Source organism: Thunnus albacares, chromosome 12 (assembly GCF_914725855.1).
Source record: "Thunnus albacares chromosome 12, fThuAlb1.1, whole genome shotgun sequence".
Lineage (NCBI taxonomy): Eukaryota > Metazoa > Chordata > Actinopteri > Scombriformes > Scombridae > Thunnus > Thunnus albacares.
Window position 1 is genome coordinate 18936069 of NC_058117.1, and position 22695 is coordinate 18958763.

The 22695-nt window shown below is 40.8% G+C and overlaps 2 protein-coding genes across 7 annotated transcripts in view; one reads left to right on the plus strand and one right to left on the minus strand.

Moving 5' to 3' along the window:
- greb1l (GREB1 like retinoic acid receptor coactivator) overlaps nucleotides 1-6554 on the plus strand; it is a 42106-nt gene extending 35552 nt beyond the window's left edge. For all 5 annotated transcript variants that reach the window (XM_044368648.1, XM_044368643.1, XM_044368647.1 and 2 more), the window contains exons 25-34: nucleotides 100-246; nucleotides 347-486; nucleotides 669-830; nucleotides 1026-1230; nucleotides 1856-2018; nucleotides 2129-2356; nucleotides 2450-2591; nucleotides 2720-2920; nucleotides 3563-3701; nucleotides 4055-6554. In XM_044368648.1, the coding sequence (XP_044224583.1) occupies nucleotides 100-246; nucleotides 347-486; nucleotides 669-830; nucleotides 1026-1230; nucleotides 1856-2018; nucleotides 2129-2356; nucleotides 2450-2591; nucleotides 2720-2920; nucleotides 3563-3701; nucleotides 4055-4218 (1691 nt within the window). In that variant the 3' untranslated portion in view covers nucleotides 4219-6554. The remainder of the gene's footprint in view (nucleotides 1-99; nucleotides 247-346; nucleotides 487-668; nucleotides 831-1025; nucleotides 1231-1855; nucleotides 2019-2128; nucleotides 2357-2449; nucleotides 2592-2719; nucleotides 2921-3562; nucleotides 3702-4054) is intronic.
- A 2905-nt stretch (nucleotides 6555-9459) lies between these two features.
- Nucleotides 9460-21724, minus strand: abhd3 (abhydrolase domain containing 3, phospholipase). 2 transcript variants are annotated; one of them, XM_044369114.1, is made up of 9 exons: nucleotides 21426-21724; nucleotides 19740-19903; nucleotides 17600-17782; nucleotides 16138-16183; nucleotides 13376-13488; nucleotides 12478-12651; nucleotides 12099-12147; nucleotides 11827-11992; nucleotides 9460-11686 (listed from the first exon to the last, which is right to left on the minus strand). In XM_044369114.1, the coding sequence occupies exons 1-9, from the start codon at nucleotides 21585-21587 to the stop codon at nucleotides 11505-11507; spliced, it is 1239 nt and encodes a 412-aa protein (XP_044225049.1). In that variant the 5' UTR covers nucleotides 21588-21724; the 3' UTR covers nucleotides 9460-11504. The 2 variants fall into 2 exon arrangements, with proteins under 2 accessions (XP_044225049.1, XP_044225050.1); XM_044369115.1 differs by lacking the exon at nucleotides 21426-21724 and adding an exon at nucleotides 20890-21392.
- Between the last annotated feature and the right edge of the window lie 971 nt (nucleotides 21725-22695).

Here is a 22695-nt window from a genome sequence, read left to right on the forward strand (position 1 = left end):
TAAATACATTAAATGATGAAGAACTAAATGTGAGATTGTCTTTTTCATGACGGTTATTCATTTTTAATTCCCATTCTTTCATGATTCCCCAATCTCCAGAAATATCAGAGGTTACAACTTCAGCAAACAGCCAGTGGCCTGACATTGAGGAGATACGCAAACTACCATTTGACCCCTACCCCAGAGACTCAAAGTTCAGGAAGGCTAGCCCTGTTTACTCTGACAAGATGCCAAAGGGCTTAACAGGTAAACACTAATATGCAAACACACAACAGAGGCACTTATTATTTAAACAAGCTTGTCTCAAAGTTGGAGTTTGAATATGTTTGATTTTTGGTATCTGCAGATTTTAAACAAGAAGGAGAGATCCAAACAGCAGCCAAACGAGAGACCAAGTCCATACGTCTCAGCAGGTTTGCAGCTCACAATGCCTTTCATCACTGTGAACAGTGTCACCGCTACTGTGAAGCTGGTCCTGCCACACAGGTGAGTGCAGTATGCAGGCTGAGGCACTCATCTGCCGCTCTATCGCAGACATATACATACACACACCTACTGTATACCCTAACCTATCAAAATACTATGATACTTGAAAGCTTTTTACTCTTTGCAGTCATGCCTAATGGCATTCTCTCTGTGTTAATAATGCATTTATGTGTGTGTTATAGCTGTCGGAGTGCACCTTCCATGCTTTCACCTTCTGCTCTTCCATGCTGGGGGAAGAGGTCCAGCTCCAGTTTGTCATTCCCAAAGCCAAGGAGCAGCACTTTGTCTTCAGTCAGCAGGGCAGCCACTTAGAGAGTATGCGCCTGCCTCTGGTCTCCACCAAGGTTAGTTTATAACTCAGTATATACGTCTACAGTATGTGTTAGTGTGAAAGTATGTACATGTATATAGAGAGAGAGTCTTCTTGTTCATCTCTCCCTGCCACAGTTCATAATCAGAAATCAGAAATTGGAAATGATCTTTGATTTAGCTGAGTCACATTTTCGCTTTTCTCTCTTTCTCTCTGCCTCTGTCTCTAGGACCCGGATCTGTTGAAGAGTCCAATCTTCACCCCAACTACAGGACGCCAAGAGCACGGCCTGCTCAACATTTTTCATGCCATGGAGGGTGCCGCTCATCTGCACATCCTGGTGGTCAAGCAATTTGAGATGCCCCACTACAGGAAGTACTGGCCCAACCACATCCTGCTTGTCCTACCGGCTATGTTCAACAACGCTGGAGTTGGTGAGTGATGTTTGGCATTGAACAGCAGTGGTGACCATTTAGGTTTTCCAAGTGTTTTACTGATTGTAAAAGGTGCACTGGATTAAGGTTATGTTTGCATCACCACATACTTATCTCTTTGCTGATAATAGGGGATTTATAACAGACAGTGAGCCGCCCTGGTCATATTTATTACAGTTAGTCATGTTTGTTTGCAGTAGGTGAAAGTGTAAATGTAGCTTAACCAATGAGAGACAGCCATCATAAATGAAACCATCATCTACAGTGCAGTGGTCTGATTTGTAAGATGGCCAATCAAGTGTACAGCCTTTCAGGAATGGGTGTAACTACCATTGACTCTTTAACCAATTTTGTCTCACCATGACACAGAGAGTCACCGTGGCTGCTTGCCAATATTCTGTTCAGCATAGAACCACTACACTTTGTACTGTAATATGCAAACATCATTTACCTTGACATAACCTTATCTTAACTGTTCAAGTTCACTCGCAAATTTGTAATGAATACACACACCATGCAAAATTGAATGTTCAGCATTTAAATTTTACATGCAAAGCTTATTGCAGGAAAGTAATATAAGGAAATATAGATTAAAAACTGACAGAAGTGCTCCTGTCTGTTTAAGGTGCTGCTCGCTTCATGATCAAAGAGCTGTCATACCATAACCTGGAGCTGGAGAGAAACCGTTTGGAGGAGCAAGGTGTTAAGAGGCAAGATGTATGGCCTTTCATTGTCATGATGGACGACTCCTGCGTGCTGTGGAACGTCCACCAACAAGCAGACAGCAGGTAGTAATCGTTTGTGATTTGTATAATTTGCAATTGAGTTACCCCTATTGCTAAGGTTGAAAAAAAGTATATGTTCAGGCTTTTTAAATTGTGTTTTGTCTGTTTTCTAGTGAGACATGTGATGGAGGCTCAACCCTCACCAACGTGTCTCTGAAAATGGTGCTGCAGCATATGGAGACCACACCGAAGATCTCCCTCTATGCGATGTGTGGCACGCGCAAATGGAGCAGTAGCCTGGCTCGCAAGCCTCAGAGCAACCCCTTCACTCGGTGTCACCTCCATGACTTTGTCATGCTTAATGTGGATCTGACGCAGAATGTTCAATATGACCTCAATCGGTAAGTTAGCAGAGGATTGTGTCAGTCAGCTAGTCAGTTAGTGGTGGGTGTTATCTTGATGATTTAACATCGCTTTTTTGTGCCAATGTGCAGATATAGTTGTGAGGAGGTGGACTTTAATCTAAGAGTGAACAGTAGCGGGCTGCTGCTGTGTCGCTTCAACTACTTCAGCCTGATGAAGAAACACATTCCAGTTGGGGGAAACAAAGATTTAATGGTCAAACCTAAACTCATGGTAGGTATTTTATTCATACAACATTACAGCTTCACTGTTGATCCAAAATTCCTTTATTATTATTATTTTCTCTTGAAAGAGCAACATGAAACACACTCTAATACATAACTGTTTCATTCTATCTCCAGGAAATAGAAAACCCCGCACCAATCAGCCCGTCCCAGTATGTCTGCGCCCCAGACAGCGAGCAGACCCTGCTGGATGCCCCGGCCCAGTTCCTGCTGGAAAGGTTCCTGCAGAGCTGCAGCCACAGACTGTTTCCTAAGGCTGTTCAGAACAGAAACAACCCAGTTCTGTCCATAGATAGCTACCTCAACATCAGCCCGGAGGTAAGAGCCCCCGAGGAGCTGAAGGTCAAAGCAGGAGAGGAGACTATTAGCATCATCCTATCAACTTAAACCCACAGGAAGACCGAACAGCTGTTGAGAAACCCTCTTTTTCCATAAAAGTCAAATGCCATTAACAGTTTCACAGGAATCTCTAAAATGTTAACAGTTACAAAAGTAAGAAAAACCTGCTGAGTTTTTCTTCAAATGCTTTCATAAGCATAAGTTTGCAGAATTTTGTAAAGCCACAGAAAACGTTGCAAATTTCCAGCCATCTGTTTTGCTTAGAACACTCTGACCTGCATCCTCACGCATGTGCAAACAGTGAGTGCTGACAATGCATATTTGGACTGTGCAATGTGCATATGAGGTGATAACCGCTTTGCTCTGCACACCTTGATTATTTGCATACCAAGACACATTTTTGTGTTTGTTTTGTCACCTCTAATGGGAATAAAGCATGATGCATAGTTGCACACAATGCAGCCTGTAATATTTGCTTATGAAGATGACCTAGTGGTTCCCCAAAGTGATGATTAAGGTTGCATAATAATTATTTAATTCACTTTATCCTAAACAAATATTTTTCATGTTTTCTCAATTGCCTTGATTAGTAAAGTTTTTATGTCTTATCTTGTGTCACAGATTTCTGTGTGCTACATCAGCTCTCGTCCACACTCCACCAACCTGAACCATCAGGGCCTGGTGTTCAGTGGCTTGCTGCTTTACCTCTGTGACTCCTTCGTCGTCTCTGGACTCCTCAAGAAATTCCGCTTCCTCAAAGGTGAAACATCAGTGTAGTCTTAGTTTTTGCGTGCGCTTATATCTTTGTTGTTTCTGTTTTCACATCATCTGCTTCAAGTTGTTCTATGAGACCACAGTGGTACATGTGGTATGTGGGAGTAGCATTTCTGTGTACGTGTTCCTGTGTTGTTTCTTGTTTGTTGACCTACTTCTGACCACATTAACTCAATAATGGTATATGTTAGAATCATTATACATAGACTCCCACATACTGTACAATTGGTGGGTTTAAGAAGCAACATCAGCATTAGTGGGGATTTTAGACTAGTTTTGTAGTTTTGACTTACACTTTGCAATCTACCAGCTAAGTTTTGACTCTGATCATGTCCACAGGTGCCACGCTCTGTGTTATCTGCCAGGACCGAAGTTCCCTGCGCCAGACCATTGTCAGACTGGAGCTGGAGGATGAGTGGCAGTTCCGCCTGCGGGACGAGTTTCAGACAGCCAACTGCAGCGAGGATCGGCCCCTCTACTTTCTGACTGGCCGCCATGTTTGAACCTGTTTGAAACAGCCAGGGTCCCCTACTTTGCTGCAGAAACACAATCAGAAACGAGGGGAGATTTGATTCCGAACCAGCCAGCAATCACAATTCTTGCCATTCCGATGGAAGGTCAGAGGGGATACGCTGGAGCACAAGACCCGCAGTGCCCCCACAAGAGGACACATGGTCACCTAACGTGGCTTTCCTTACATCTGTACTACCACAGTGCACTATGTCTGGCTCTGATGAGGGTCAGTGCATGTTTTTAACTCTTGCTTGTAGCTGGGCTTGTCTCCACTCGAGACTTCTACACAAAAAGACTTTGCTGTGAAAGAAAAACCACAGCTGAAACTGAACTTTCATTGTTTTGTTGTTGTATTTCACAAAAATGGACACTCTCCTATTGATAATGTGACTATTTGAAGATTGTATGTGTGCATGGACTATGACTACAGTATGTCCCATCCTGGACATACGTGTTTATCTCAGGGTTTTAAAGGGAGATCAAAGGGAGGTCACTTATGGGGGTTAAGTTTTCTCCCTGTTCACCGTGTATTTTTGGCATTAACTTATGTTGGCACCAAAGACATCCTCAGCTGCACCTTGCCTTTACCTGTTCCTTGTCCCTTCATACCTGCTCTGCCTCTCGAACTCCATGAAGCTCATTGACTATAAAGAGACAGCTCACTTCATTTAAATATAACCACAGAGGTTGGTCTGTACTTACAGTACGCCAGTGAATCGTATTTTTATCATCAAGAGTATAATGCCATTGGGATTAAAACAACAAGTGGCTATTTGAGCTAGCACACTTAAACTGCAAATGGGGACTCCTTTTCTCTTGTGCCTCTAAAATATTTATGCGGCATCGATAATCCTTCTGGCAAGGAGCTGTACGAGTGTGGTTTTATTTTCCAAATGACTTTCACAGGAATGTATCCAAGGACTATATTTGAGTGATCTATACATTCACAACTGAAAAAAGTACAAGAATGTAGGACGTTAATGTTCTATTACCACTTAAATATACAACTATGACCTTGGTCTGTTGTTCAAAAGAGACATAGATGACCCGCCACAGGGTTTTATTTTTACAACTCACCTTATGGCCAATCAGTCAGAGCAACGTGAAAGTGAGACTAGTTTACAGGTATGTTCTCAATGACAAATATTTTGCATGTAGGCATTTGCTGTTTAAAATGCTGGGTATTGTAAGCATAATCACAATATGTCAGTAAATCCTATGAGCAAGCCCCCTCACTGCCAAATATCCTGCTACTGGCTGTGCCCGGTCTTGGCTACCATCCTCATACCCTAAACTCATTTTCCCCCACAACAATGAGTAATCAAAGAAAAGTTAACACACTGCCAAAAGCAGCTGACCAGGCCAATTCATATACTTGAAAGGAGAATGTTTTTGTATGTTTCTGCACAGGGTTGTCCAAAGAATATGCCTTAAGTGACATTTGATACAGTCATTGCTCGAGTCACTAATTTTTCGGACCAATGAGAATGAAGAAACCATATAACTGTGAGGCGAAGAAATGTTGTCTGGGTGAAGCAAGATGAAATAATTGGATTTCGGACTACTGTACTGTTTAAAGCTTTGTTTACATTATTAATATATTATATCATCCCCTTAACCACTGAGGGTTACTGATGTTTTTTTTTAAGTCTTGTGTAACGTTTTCCAGTATATTTTGGTCATAATGTCTTTCTACATTTTATGTTATGTTGCAAAGGCAAGAAGAATCTACCTAGATGTGTCCTTAACCATATGTCTGTATTCCTTCCTGTTCTTGTATTGGATTTTTATTGAGAATGAAAATCAGGTCCATGAGGGATTCTTATTTATTTGACAAGCATTTTGGACTGATAATCATATTGAAGTGTAATATTTGATTGCATGCTTAGCTCGCTTAAGCCAAACGGAGTGCGTCCTCTTCAAAACCATCCATGAAGGCTTTGCACAAGACCCAAACGAATGATTGTTAAATCTACTGAATGTCACTGGGGGTAGGAAATGTGAACTTGCACTATACAAGTTGCCAGCAGAAGAAAATATTTCCCACCAAGCAAAACTGTTAAATTAACCCAAAAATTAGCCCAAATATAAGACTGGTGATTGAAACTATTAGTCAAACTCCAACGGTCCGTAGAATGTCTTAACACTTAATATGCTATTTGCTCTCACAATCTTCACTGAAATGTGCAGCCCAGTGGTAGCCTTGGTGCCTGGCTGATCTACCTCATGTTTACCATTGTGGTTGCAGGCTGTGAACATAATGACATTACAGCCATGCTATTGTTGTTGAAAATTTATGAATGTAATAAAATGACTTCTAAAATGATTTCTGTGTTTTCTCACGTTTTAATTTTAATTGGTTTTTCAAATCTGGAAGTACAATCTAACATAGAAAACATTTTTACCCCAAGTTGTCATGGGGTACATCCTAATTTTCAGTTTCTCCATATTTAAACAGTTATATTACTTGTTCGACATATTACTTCATGTAAATAATCAACTTTTTCTAATTTCTGTCAAAGATATTTCCCTTAATTCTCAAAAGATAGATCAACTTTTCCATCTAAGAATTTTTCAGAGCATTATCAAGTCCTTGCTATTTCCTAGGAGTATCAGCTAGCAAAACATCTCGCTACATATTTGTCTCTTTCTTGTATAGCTTCCTCAGTGTTTCCTAAGTACATCATAGTACAGTTGTTTGGAATGGCATATACCATAATGTCTTTTATGGATGAACTTACATTGTCTCAGAAAAGCTTGAGTGGTGTGGACCTCCAGAAAAAACTGTGCCTCCAGGTCTCCCCAGAGCCTCTAGCATGGTTGCTGCGTTAAAGTGGTACTCCACTGATTAAGTATTATACTTCCACAGAGCTGGGGGGACTCAGAAGAGACAGATGTGTAGAAAAGAAACAGAATGGTCGAAATTAAAGCGGCAGAGGATGGGTTAAGTTCTAAAAATGCTGGATCCTACATTTCCCATAATGCAACTTGATGACTTCTTTCATTACAGCTCCCCTGCCTCCCAAAAAGCTCACATCTATCAAACTCCACACCAATACACTGTAACACTGGCTTTCTGTTTACATTTTTTAGTCTCAAGCCCAAACTGAGAAATATATCATCAGGGTTATTTTTTTCAATCTTTGGAAAGCTCCCGCCAGAGCCACAGAAGACATTATACAACGGTTTTCACAGGCAGAGTAGTAGTATAGTAGTAGATTAGACAAGGCAAGTTTATTTGTATGGAACCTTTCAACAACAAGGCAATCCAAACTGCTTTATAAAAGAAAATCAAGACACTATAGAAAGACACGTATGTCACTTACCTTTTTGTATTGTCCTCCTACATATTTAGTGTGGATCGCCCCTTTAATGTCCTGCCTTTGATCTGGGATGTTATGCAGAACTGTGTTTAATTCTTCCATCTGAACTCTATCCATACTCTTGAGTTAGTACATTGTATTACAAACAATATATCTTGTAGTCATCTGAAAAATTCAACATTTACTGTAGCTCCGATTCTCCCTTTTTTAAATCATTTCTGTGTTGTTTTGTTGTGCTTCCCATGTACAGTAAATGCTGAGTATTTTAAAGTGCGAATTGATACAAAGCAGTATTGTTGAAATGCTTGTGCAGCTCTGTCCTTAGTTTGTGATTAATAATCCTCTCACTCTCTCCCCTGCATCCATTCCATCCAAGATCTTTTTACTCTGCTAAAGAATAAATCCCAGGCCCTTGCTCACTTCCCAAGGACCACCTCTCTCGTCTCATCTCAACACCTCTGCAGCCACGCTGCGATAATTCAGTGACCCTCTCATTATCAAAAGCAGAAATGGCCTCATAATGGATGCTAGGATCATCTCTGGCTTCACTCTAAGGGCACAGGGGCATTGTCGGTCCATGGACAGTACTATTTCAGTTCCCACGAGGTAATATTAGAGCACACTTTTCATCAACCTACAACCCCTGTGTGATATAACACAAGGCTATTTTCAGCCAGCTGCAGTCAGGATAGGATAAGGAAGAGAGGGCAGGAACGGCTGGTTTGCTGATTCTTGCACCTCATAATTGCTCTTTTGGGAACAGAAGAAAGATATTGTGCCCAAAGCCCACAAGAGAATTTTTTCTAAAGATTTTAAATGTCCCAAAGTGATTCATTTAAGACAAAGAGGAGAATACCAATGCTTAAAAAGGGGGAATAGGGTAATTGACTATTTTAGCCTACAATTTTCTTCAGCTTTTCAAGATTATGTTGATGCTTATATAGGATGTCATTTTACTTGTGGTGCACATTTTCCTCAATTTACCTGATATTACAACAGATCACTTGGAGGAAAAAGAGAAAATGTCTCCTGACGATTCCCTCTGACATATTTCTTTCAGAGTCCTCAGGCAATGCAGTATTTAACATTAAACTACTTTCAAACACTAACATGATTAAACATATCACTTTAACATACTACTCTGAAATATTTTCTCCTTTTTTTAAATCCTAACATGAAGAACAGTGCTGGTTTATTCTGATCTATAAACTATATAATTACACTGTGCATATTTTTCACATGAGCAGAGATATCAACATTTATAATAGAGGGATTCTTGCAATATAATATCAGTTTTCATCCCTCTTGGCAGTCTACTCTAATTACTCTCAGGCTTCCATAAACCATTTTGCTAAAACCAAAGCTCATCTGTCTGTGGGTTTATTGGGGGTGGAGGGGGTTGGGGTGAAGGTAAGTGGAGTGCCGGGGGATTACAGTTTGCCTTTGGTGGATCACATCCACTACTGCAGCGATGCATATCCTATCAGCCGCTAAGCCTGCGAGTGTGCAGTGAGTCAATTCCAGGGAGCAAAACCCAATACTGTGATGCGAGAAGGAGGGAGTGTGACCCTGCAGTGACACAATGGTCACGCAGTAAGCCGGCTTCCAGTGGTAGCCTGTCAAATGTCTTGCCTTAAGGGAGACAAGCCTGTGACCGAGGGTGAGGTCCTGTGTAAGCCTGACATCTCACGTGACTGATGAGCCTCTGACTGTGCAGGCCAGATACTAAAACTATTTACCCACAGGTGTAAAACCACAAAGAAAGAAAGATTTGCTGACAAAAGGCAATCACAGTAAATGATGCTAACCCACCAGCAGTACATGGTCAGTTGAGCAATCCAATATACTCTGCTGAGAAAATGCATTACAAGCACAAGCAGTGGAGAAAGCAGACAAATGGACCTGGACTCTGTTTAATAATTTATTAAATACAGCATATTACACTCATGTTGATAATGTGCATATACTAGTACTTATACTACAGAGACATGTTTTTTTTTTAAATTTAAAATCTTATTGCTGCACATGTTAAACAGAATGTTTCTTTCTTTTTCTTCTTTTTATGCGGTGTACAAAATGTAATGCAGCATCCTATGAGGAAACACAAACGTGTCCTTTGTGCTACAGATCGTGTGGTGTTAGTCGTAAGGTTCAGGACATGATGACGTTGATGAGATACATGCTACTCAATGGACACTTGGCAGAACAAACAGACACCAAAAAATTCCACAGGAACAGGAAGTCAAAAATCCCTCATGCAGTGCATTACTGAAAGCCTGGCCGTCGGTCAGATCTGCTCGTTTCATCGATGCCAACTCATACGCGGTAGCCAGCCCCTTGATCATTGTTGGCGAAACGAAACAAAAAAAAGGCGACGACCAGGTTCCATTAACGATACTATGCATCTCGTAAAGCAACACCCGCCACTTCAAACCACCAATATGTACACTCTCTTGTCTTCCCATGTGCATTACTTCATTCACATCACTGTATCTAGCACCCTCTTACTCACATACACAACTAACCACCAACATTTTCACAAAGAACATCTCTTGGAATTCATATAATGCTCTGCTCAGCCTTTTTGGAATATACTTTTAATATATCAAATGAAATGAAGTGCATTGCATTAAGGAATTAGAGGCATGGTAGTGTCAACTAAAATAGTGCAATTTCACATTCCTTGTCATTAATTAATTATTCTCGGTATTATACATTTGTAGAACTATTTGGTGTAGAAGGTAGAATGTGTGAAAAAACAAAAGTGCATGCAGAAGACTGAAAGAAAAGAAACTAGTGTATGTCAACTGGTAAATAACATCTATGTTTAAAGGAACTGTTTCAACATTTCGGGAAATACACTTACAGTTAGATAAGAAAATCAACACCGCTGTCATGCCTGTGGTGCTAAATCTGAAGCTACAGCCAGGAGACAGGTAGCTTAATTTAGCATTAAGACCGGAAAATATGGGAATCTACTAGCCTGTGTCCAAAGGTAACAAAAATTTGCACCAAATTAACCCAATTTATCTCCATTATTTATTTGTACAAAAACTGAGCCGCAAAAACAGCAAGTTGTAGTTTTATATTCCTGGCTGTTGCTTCAAGTTTCACAGACAAATATGAGAGTGTTATCGATCTTCTCATCTAACTCTCAGCAAGAGAGTGCAAAAAATGCTTTCCCAATGACTGAGATAAAAATACAAACTAAAGGATAATGACTGACAAAACAAAAATCCACAGGAAAGATGGGTAAATAAAGAAAATCCCTGAGGGCTAAAATCCTACTGACATTAGTACTAAAGGACGCTTCATGAACAAAGATGATTGAATTTTTTATGTACAGTACTTGTGTTAACTTTAAAAGAAAACTCATTGCACAAGGTAATAGAATTTTTTTTAGCTAGCTAATGCAACTAAACAACATGGGCGCAGAATCAGCTTTTCAACACTGTCATGAACAGCTACGCTTGCTTTTTAATAAGCATACCATTGAGAGCATGATTACATACAATGACTTGTTAATTGTATGGACGAATAAATAAACTGATGTTGAATGCGAGACAAACGCTTGCATTCAATAAGATGTGCCTTTCAAATGAGAAAGAATGTTTGTTTGTTTTTTTTGCTTGTGGCAGGAGGAAGAATGGGACATAAGGATGGAGGGAAAAGATAAAAATAAAGTCAATGGAAGGAAGGAAAAGGGTGGAATTAGGATTAGGTAGAGGAGGGAAGGAATAAAGGACGGATGGAATGCAGAAAGGAGGGAAAGGATGAAAGAGGGGAGGAAAAAGGTAGAAGGAAGGAAGGTAGGAAAACAAAAAAGGATGGAATGCAACGAGGAAAAAATGGATGACAAAGATGAAAGAAAAGTTTGAAGGAAGGAAGGAAAGAGAGGAAGAAAAAAAAAGTAAGGAAGTAAAACCAGAGGAACACTTTGTGGAGTTCTCTTATCAGGAGAGGTCATTGAGTCGGCTGCCCTGTTCGATAACCGCCTTAGCAAACTGCTTGAAGACTCGGTCCATGTAGGTGCTCTGTCGAGGCCACAGGCCCTCCAGAAAACCAATATGGCCACCGTGACAGGTAATGAGCAGGGCCAGGTTGGGATTCTGCTTCACAGCCTCCACTGGAATGGCTGCAAACACAAAAAGTATTCAAGTTGTTTTTCTACTATTTTAGGCTTTTTCTTACGGATAAGTTCTCCATTCCTAAAGCTACTCCATAAGCGCTACAATTTTATTTTTAACTTTACAAGAAATAATGTTAAGGACTCACCATGAGACGGGGAAAAGACATCATCGGCAGCATTCAGACACAGCATTGGCACCTGCACAGATTTCAGCCTGTGGACAGGACTGGCATCATGGTAGTAGTCATCATTGGTAGGGTATCCAAACATTATGGAGGTGAACCTCTCGTCAAACTCTCGAATGGTCTTTGCCTGTGTGTGTGTGTGTGTGGGAGGGGGAGGGGTGGAATACTGATTGAGTTTTGACTACTTTGTTTTAATTAGATTAGCATTTATGGTCGCTGAAAATAATCCCTACCTTCATGACATGATCGATGTCGTAACACTTTTCAAGCACTGGCCTGTGTCTGGAAGGGAGATTAAAAGTAAAAGTGTCACTGCCGCTGCTGTTAGGTTAAATGATCATCTGAAAATGACCCTCAAAAATGTTGACAAGGTTGTAACAACAATAAGGAACATGTTAATACACATATTGGAATATGCCGTGGGTATAATAATTGCGACCAGTTTTTTGTTACCACTTAACAAATACACCAGGAACTGAAAAAAGCAAACCGTTGATTAGCATATAAAATATAAATACATAAACCCAGTTATCTAAGCTCCCACAATGCTTAGCCTCCTGCGCTTGCAGTTGAGTTAGCGGCCGTGTTAATCCCGCTCTGGCCTCGGCTGACCTGTGCACAGAGGCTTGTAGGCAGCTGGTGAGGTAGGAGTTGAAGAGGAAACGGTCCAGGGGTTTTTCCAGTGAAGCGGTGCACTCGAATACATCCCAGCCCGCTGAGAAGACGACGACCCCTCTCAGGCAGGTTTCCCGGCCCTTGCGCCCCAAGTAGTTGGCCAGCATCATCCTGAATGTGGAGAGAGGGTGCGAGGGTTAGACAGACGGTGTAAAAAGAGAAGGATTGGGGGGGGATGTTCCATTTCTGACAGATTAGCGCTGTATAGTAAAAAAAAAAAAAAAAACATCTTCTTTGGCAAGCTGCACTGAACAACTGCGATCATATTAAAGCACTGACGTATCCAAACCGACAAAAATATGCACTCCTTTTTTATTTGTTAGAGATGTTAGACCATTATTTTGAGTCATTTTTTAAAGAAAAAATGCTAAAATAATCTGGTTCCAGTTTCTTAAATGTGAATATTTTCTGGTTCCTTAAGTCCTCTATGATAGTAAACTGAATATCTTTGGGTTGTTGACTGTTTGTCGGGACAAAACCAGACATTTTATATTGTATCTTAAGCTAGGTGAAACAATGATTGACATTTTTCACCATTTTCTGGCATTTTATAAACCAAACGACTAATTGACTAATCAAGATTGTTAGTTGCAGCCCTACATTTAGCAAAGACCAATCACAAACCAGCTGGATTATTAAATGTGAGTAATTGCTGTGCTGTTTAATAATGTTTGATTCTGTTACGTCAGGCAATTTCTAGGTATTATTGTTTATATTTTTAGTTCCAAGTTCAGCCACCACTGAGCCATCAACAAATGTGTATAGTTGCAAGTTCTGGGATTTGTTAGCAAGTATCTGCAAGTACAAAAATGTCCATAATGAGTGGCTTCATTACCCGCCCATGGATACTCCAGCAGCCATCATCGGAGCAGCTTCATAGGTCCTCTGGATGTGCTCGATAACAGTCTCCAGATCCTCTGTGTTAGCAGCACAGTACGTCCGTGGTGTCTGGTGGGACAATAATGCAGTCACTCTTTTTTTTTTTTATGAAACATATAACATGAAAACATTTTAGCAAACAGTAACTTTTTAAAATAAAGTCTAAACTATAATGTATTGTGTCCATAATCATCAGGGGTAAAACACAATATGTAAATTCTTAGTCTTTCTACGTGGGACTACTTAAAAAATTGGGGATGACAGGAAAATTGTACAGTAGCCCAACTCCACTTTTGTATAAAAATATTACATCTATCTGACTACTTTCTGTGGTAAAAGTGAATAAAAACTGATATTTGAAAATTAAGATACCAATGTAAAGTTGAAAAGAGACTAAATCTAACATAAAATGGAAAAACTAGAGCTGTAAGAACTATGACTGCAAACTGACTATTTCATTAGGTTGCAGCATTTTCCTTTTGGATCCTAGTGGGAGAATATTAAGAAATAAATATATTAAGTGATACACTTTTGTAAACACAGAACACAGGTGTGACACACACACATAGACACAGACATGACACATAGAGTATCTAAAGACAGACATGCACATGTAGACACAAAGAGCTCACAGATTATGTAACAGATACAATCTCCCTGGGCTAAAGTCAGTGAGTGGCAGGCATTAAATTGTCATTTTGACAAATATGAAGCCAGATGCTACAAATGATTACATCAGGACATTTGTTATTTACAGTGAGAGCGGGCGAGAGGAGGATGTGGACTTATAGAATCCATCTCTGTTAGGTGGCAGATGCGCTGTTTTCAGCTCATGGTATTTTCCATCTTTAGGGAAGATCAGTCACTGTTATCTGCTGTTGCCGCACATGCTCTGACAGTAAAGTGACTCTATGATATATAAGGTAAATCAAACATCTATAAAGCAAAGGAAGATGTGTTTGGAAACACGTGTGAGACAACATGAGTAACTATACTGCCCTCAAAACAAACAGTAATTATGTAGTTGCTAATTTCTGTTATTATGACTATGATGAATTTTAGTTTTTCAGAAAACAATATAAATACAGAGCACCAAACTTGTGCTGGGTTTGTGTTTGTCTCTGAGTATTTTGCAGAGTCATAGGTGTGAAGCCTCCAGACATCCATATGACTACAGAAACGTACCACTTTCCATCTTATCCTGACAAATGCTATGTTATTATAGTTTATCCAAGTATTTTTGGCTATGATAAGAACACTGTTCTAGGATTTTTTTGGGGGGTGGGGGAAAGGGACAAATCCCTTTCAGTTTTAAACAGCTTGTCAAGCAGTGCAGGCTACTTAACATTATAAAACGAACCAGCTCTAACTTGAGGGAGCCTATTTAACAAGTCCCATTTTTCAGGATGCTGTTGACTCTTCAGCTCTTCAAGGTCCTTCATTAAAATTCAAGCAGAAACTCAGGCAAAGTAAATTCCTGTTTTTCTTTTCTCTTACAGCTCCTCTAATAGGGCCTGCACAAAGTTTGGACTTTGTAATGAATCAGCATAATTCCCTAATAGAATATTAAAAGAAAATATATGTTAAAAAAAAATAGGGGAAACATTTGAATAAACTCCAACTTCTGTGCTGCGAAACTTCTCCGCAGCCAAGTGTAATGTAACAGGCTCTTTATGAGGTCTTGAAATAGGGGCACTAGCACTCAGGACAGTGTTTGAGGCAAGGGGCATCCTTCACACAGTGGGTCATTCTAAGGCTCTGGCCTATTTAAACAATGGACAATATTCACACTAACTGGCCACAGAGAAAACACTCACAGGAGCGTACAAATGCTTAATCATTTGCATAGAATATAGCACAATTCCTGATTGAAATGAGGGAGAAAAAAACCACCACCACTATTTGACAAAGTGCCAAGGATACAGTTCCAACTTCTTGTTTTTTTTATAACTGAGCAAACTAAATATGACCTAGAATGCAAGTTTAAACCAAACTGAGTGACACTGGACGCTTTGCTTCAGTGTCACATTTTCAGCTGAGGCCAAAAGGGAACAGAATGCAACAAACGCAGCGGTGCAACACAGACCAGCCATTGATTCAGATTTACACCCACCGAGAAGGAACATTAGATTGATTGTGGGCAATCTTTGCTTCTAATGAAACACCATTTGTGCTTCGGATGAGATCTCTGTACAGTAGCGACGGTATGATTAGATCTGGGTAATACAGTCATATATAAAGAACGCGCCTCTGTTCCGAGATGTACAGACAGAGAGGGTGAGAGACGCATAAAACACAGTGGGAGTACTTTTGCGCTATCAGAGCTCGGGGCCCATTTTGTTGGCTAAATATACCCGGGTGTGAGAGGACAGATTAAGCCAGGTGTCAGACCAGCACGTGCGCGGCGAGGTCATATTTCTGCGGATCGGCATTAAAATACAGTATCTGCCTGCAACTTAATCCCCCGCTGTGCAACAACATTGTCGGTGCGGCGTCTGCTTAGGCTCCCTGTGGGCCCTGTGACACGTGTGCGACAGACATACTTTATACTGTCTGAAGCAGCGAAAAGCACACAGCCCTACTAGGGAGCTGTCATACTGACAAATGCCAGACCATAACTGTCCTCAACTGTCCTTAACACTACTTTTTTTTATCCCGCATACACATCTGTCTGTCTGAATATGGAAACAACAAATGACTGGATGTTAAGATTCTTACCAGCAGCGTTTCACCGGAGACCCCTCTATTGTTGAATACCGCGCATCTGAAACACACAAAACATAACACTTTTCAGAAATTATTACATCCTCCTAAATCATTCCTTTAATCACTTCATCCATCAGTAGTAAATGGAACAAATTCAAGCAGAACCGAAACGAGAACATTAATCAGCAGCAACTTTCACATAATTGATTAATCATTTGAGTGACTGTTCAAGCGAAGATAGCAAACATTTGCTGGTACCAGCGTAAGAAATGTGAGTGGTTTTCTGCTTTTCTCTGATTTACATCTTTGTAAAGTGAATATCTTTGGACTGGTTTTGGGGAAATTGTGATGGCATTTTTCATAATTATCTGTCATTTTATAGACAAAACAATCAAGAAGATAATTTGGAGATAAATCAATGATGGAAATGATCAACAGCTGCAGCCCTAAATCCCTACATAAGATTTCACTTTAGATCAAAAGTACACGTATGTGGCGGAGCATTTATAAGCTGTAGTGGGCATACACCTGTTTTTGTGTCACTACGACTTACTGACTTCCGTTAGCATGTTTATAGGAACACGGTGGCCCAAATTCCTTTATGTTCCTTGCTTTAAAAAAAAAAAAACTGAAGTGGGAATATGTTGAGATGCGCAGAGAGGCACAGCTGTGTGATGAGCATTCTGTTTGTACTGTAGAGCGAAGGCATCAGCATCCTTCTTCGCCCCACATCTCTCGCCAGTCATCTATTATCTGGTGGAGTCAGACCTGCTGTTTTTATCGGTGTAACTCAGCAGCAGGGTGGGGCTAGATAGAGTGTTTGGGCAAGAGGAAGGGGAGAGGGAGGGGGGGTGGGGGGGTGGAGTGGTGGGGGGGGTGGTTAAACACATACTGCAGCATAGACTGGGAAGCTGGTCTGGGCTTAGCTGCAAAGCTTGTACCAGGATAAGCTGTAATTCATTAAGCCATACAGAAAGGGGGTGAGGGGTGGAAGATGCTGAGTTTGCCGGTTCTCTTCCCATGCCTTCCCAAATCTGGGTGAAAGAATGAGTGCAGCGAACACAGAAAGGGCCTATTGGAGAGGGAGAAAAGGTGGAGAGAGAAAAAAAAAAAAAAAAACTGCCTCTCTCTGCAACTCTCCAAGCTTGTGCTACGTTTGGCTATTTACAAAAGCAGCTCTTGACACAGAGCTAAGCTGCCCAATTTATTTGTGCACTTCACCTGAAATAACCCCGAGCTCCTGTCACTCATGGGCCTGTTATATAAAAGTTCCAAAATTGTTAAAAACAAAAGTGGTTTTAAATCTCATTTTAACATCGCTATGCCTGTTAAGTATTCTGACTTTGATTGGACAAAAAGTCTGTGTTCTAGATGAACGGCAAATTGCAACATAAGGCAAATTTTTGTGATTCACTGCCCCGAATGCGTGCACAGCGCTGGACTTCGGCCAGGGTATCCGGCCAAGACCACCCACCTATAGCCCAGATCCCGGCTCTGTTGGACCATGTGCAGGATGTAGGACTCTCGGCTGGTGCCGGTCAGACCGGGGAGAAGGAGGACTGTGGGCCTGGTGGCGGGGTCGGGATGAGAGAGGCTGTCGTCGTTGTCAAACCAATCCAAAGAGATCTGTCCTCCATCTGCTGCCTTAATAAGCTCACTGCAGAGACAAGCGGGACACGCAACGCGGCAATGAGGATCTTTATGACCGTTATCTTTTGCCTGTATCTCTATGCGTCTATCTTTCCCCTTAAAACACATGCATACACTAAAGCACATACACAGGATATGAAAAATACTTGGAATTAACATCAAATTTGGATCTAAATGTATATCTGCTTTTAAATACACTCAATAAATGGTGACATGGCATTATTAAAAATACTTCTGCTTCAGTTGTCGGCACAATTAATACTTTGTGTTCAGTTCCAGGTAGAGTCATTTATTTATTGTGTCTATTCAGGAGAGGGAATTGGATCTGTGAGTAGCACACTCCCTGACAGCTGCCTCATTTCCCTTGCGATCATCTTGTCAGCGTGCTTTGCAACACACAGCGAGTTAAGAAAAGGAGGAGGGCACTGCACCAGTGCATTCTTATGGTCAATCAATTTCTGAGCTATACAACCCTAGCCTGACAGATGAGGTCATTCAGTCCCAGTGATAGTACATTTTAAAACCTGCAGCACACACACACACACACACCTACAGCAGTCAACCAACTTGGCCTGCCAGGGGTAAAGGCATCAGCATGGAATTACAGAACCGCTGTGAAATATGAACCTGAGGCTAGACTTTAAAGTCAGGGAGGGTCAATCTAGAGTGACCAGCACACAACGTGGGAGGGGACCTGGCACTAATCCCGCTCAACAAGATGAGTGGAATTTCAACCGGAAAAGCCTGCGACAAACAGGACGGTTTTCACAGTGTATGTCCTTGGGTCAACCTTGGGTAACTTCATTAAAGGGGGAGGTGCGGGTGGGGTGGGGTGGATGGGGGGGGGGGGGGTGCCATGTCTTCCCCGCAGGAAATGTGATAATAACTTGAGCGAATGTCACCGTCACTCTTACCAGGTTTGATAACAGACAGCTGCACTAGGATGGATACAGTCCCTGTGCATTATGGGAATATCTATCTCTTTGACAGAAAACACAGCAGACAGTCAAAGCTAGAGGCAGCGTGTATGTCCTTGGGAGAAGCATCACAAATGATGGATCTAAGAAGAAGAAATGTAATTCCCTAATTATTTTGAATTCTGACTGCTCCTAAATCCCAATAAATAGATACAGAAACGATTAACTTCCTGTTATAACCAATATTGATGATGCACGCTGAATTTCTACTACTGTCATTTTAAGTTGATTTTTCTATGTTATCAGAGAATAAATCAAAAGTACAGTAAGAGAAATTGTTTTTTTTTCTTTCAATCCAAGCTCAAACACCTGGCACACAAACAAATAAGGACAATCACACACACACACATACATACAACTAACCAAAAAGGATGTGCATGAACATTAGGGCATGTTTGAATAAATAACACGCAAGGAAAAGAAAAGTAAAACTAATAAATAAGTTCTGAATGAGTAATAATGGAAATTAAGTCTCTCTTGATTAATTTTAATCTGCTTTATGTATGCAGGGGGCGAGGAATGCACTGCCAATTAATCTTCAACAGAATGTACACTATCAAGGAGCAGGCGAGGCGGCCCAGGCCAGCATCGTGGCACAAAAGGTCTCTTTCTCCTCAGAGCTTTTGAGTCTTGGCTAAAGGATAAGACTGGGATTTGTTTTCCAGTTGTGAAAGACAGAAATCAAGAAATAGGCAACGGCAGTTTCTCAGTGAGCTAATTCTTCTTATTCTTGAGTTTCTTAATAAAGCTTTGCACAATGGTCTTGGAAAGAAACGTGTAATGTTTTGTCTGGCATTCATTTGCTCTAAAATGATACGGGAATGATTTATGCACTTTACTCTACTATGTACATTACAAATGAACTCACATGCTTCACACTTACCTCTTTGATCATTTGTTTTTGTGAGTTCAAATACACACATGAACCAGATTGAGCACATCTGCTTAAACATATAAATCCTTAGTTTGGGGGGGAAAAAAACTTACTTCCTGTAGACGACCCCTGGTTTTGCTGTGACAAAGGGTCTCAGCAACGTCTGGATGCGGCTCTCCCAGCACCAAAAGGTGGGGTAGTAGGTCTCTGACACTACCGGACATTGTTCCCTCAGAAACTGGTAGAACTTCTTACCCCCGGAGATGAGCTGCGGCTTCTGCAAAACAGACACAAATGGAGTGAGGCGCAGATTCAACCCGCCTCAGGTAATATTTAACATGATATTGTTTAATGTGACTGCTCATCTATGACTGTAATGAAATATTTCAAGCTCAAAGTCATGCTTCCTTACACCTTATGTTGTGAAAACTATAACAATGTTCAAGTTTTTGACGTTCTTGTTTCTCAAAATGAATTACATATAAAATCCTCTGATGCACATAATAAAACTTTGAAAACATACAAAATAAACAATGCATGATGACAAACTGAGCATGCATCTGCATAGAAAGTAGTTGTTGAGCTCCTTTTCTAGCTGCCAGCCACTCCGATGATCTTATCAAGGCCTTTTATCTGTTTCCCTGCTCCTTTTTTTTTAAATCCACAGGTGGCCTTGCTTTTGCGGTTGTTGCTCCTAAACTTTAGAACAGCCTTCCCCAGGAGATCTGCTGCTTCTATCACATCTGCTGAATCTGTGCTTTCTTGCCTTTAGTTTTGATTTTGATTTTGGTTGTGTTTAATTCTCGTTTATGTATCAGGCATGTGTATGTGCATGTATGTATGTATGCATGTATTCTTGTATTTGTATGTGTGTATTTTACACTATATGTGAAGCACTGTATCTGTGTGCTTTCAAAATCATAGAAAGGTTGTTACTGAGGACACTATAGCCTACTGACCACAGAGTGTAATGAGATAAAAGCACAGCTGCATTCACTGAGAGCCTTAATTACACTTGAACAGACTGGTAATAAACATTAGACATACATTAGCCTTGCATAATCAAAATGAATATACTTCCAAGTATTATGGCTCATTTTAAAAATCAACAATATATATATTTGTTGCATAATTTAGACTATTAGCTCAGTAATTGTATTGGTCTGACTGTAAATGCAGGATTCAATCCAGTCCATTTCACTTCCAGTTTGATTTATGCTAACTTAAACTGTTATAATATGTCAATGTACATGATAAACTTACTCTACGTGTACGCTGCATAATATAAACACTGTCAGTCCCTCTTTCACACATCCAGTAAATAGTGGCAACTTGCATTACATAAAACCTTCTCCCGGCATTTCTAGCTAACATACAGTAACGTTGGCCTAGCTTAGCCAGCGCAGACATCTAGTTAACTGTAACTGTCTTGCTATGGATTAATTTAATGCACATTTGTACTGCACACGGATGCAGATAATATTCATTTCGGGTATATATATGTGCCAATTAAAACGCGCGTCTTGATGCTATGAGATGCATCCCACATGTGCAGGCGCGTAATGTTAGCACACCGGTCGACAGATGCCAGCTAATCGAAACCTCCATCAGCAGACGCACCGGTCGACTATCATCACTCGCATGGAGGTGATGATGCTCCTCTATGGAAAAGCACAAACGCCGGTTACATTGAACACACACACATACACGCATACATACACACATACACAGTGCAAGCTTAAGCTCAAAGAGTCCCTTTAAAGAAGCCGGTAAAATTATAAACCATAAGTTGACGTTACCTTCGCTACGGAAAGCAAATAGTAGCAGGTGTACGCTGCGCTAAAGCCCAGCACCAGAGACAGCCCTACTCCCGAGCCGAACAGCCCAACTTTCACTTGATTTTCCAGATAATGCGACAGATCCCTTGTCAAGATGTTGAAATTGAAGTCCAGCGAGATCATTGCAAGGTCCCTGTTTTCCCCCCGTACTGCAAGGACAGCGGCCAGCTCGGTTGGGTTTCAGCTGTGTCTGCCTGCCTGCGATCCCACTGTGAAGGAGACAGTCAAGGGGACCTGATGTATGTATGTATATATGTATCAGCGAGCGGTGGCGCTCTTTGACCGGCTATCAATGCAACCAGGCACAGCCAGTCAGTCAGTCGCCCCCTGCAGTCACTACAGCTGATGTGCACCATTACAGCTGTACTGGCAGAAATGAGCCTGCAGGCCCACCCCAAAAAAATGTACACTGAATAGGCGCTGTAATATTTGCAAAGACAGCATGAGCATCATTAAACACCCGCAGCTTCTGAAAAATTATTATGGATTTACTGGTGTGGAAGTCTACAATAAAACTGGATTACCAGCCAGGCAAAGCAGGCAAACTGGCCCCAGGGCTTCAAAATCCACAGGGGGGCCGGAGGCCCCAGGTTCACTATGTGGCAATTAGTGTGTGGTAATTTAATTAACTGAAAATGTGCTTGTTCATACTGTGTGCACCACTACAGGACATTATAAACTGAAATTATTTTCTTTCTTGCTTTATTTATTTTATTCGTAAGGGACCATGTACAGCGTTAAACATAATGTTAACATTTGATGTACTCTACCAGAGTTAGCTTAAAGCTGATTTTCGTCTGCAGGCCCTCCAGCTGGTCACAATTAAAACATATAACAGCACAATAATGAAACAGTATAAAGCAAAAAAACATAATACACAGTTACACACAGTAGCACATCACACACACCCACAATGTTAACTACCACAAATGTATGCTTGACAAAAGCAAGATTATTTGTGCACACGAGAAGATCATGAGATGCAATGTGGAGTCGATAGTTACAGATTGGTATAATAAAGCAACACCTGTATTATGACTTCATCTTGGGGTCCCGTCTTGTAGAGGGGCTCTGAGTTGAATCATAGTTTTAAGGCAGTTATGATTTCTGTTTATATTCTGCTTACATTGTGCATTTTACTAAATAAATTTGTGCTTAACACATATACAGTGCACAGGGAACAGGAGTCACAGGGATTACATATTCAGATTACCTTCAGTATCTGGTGATT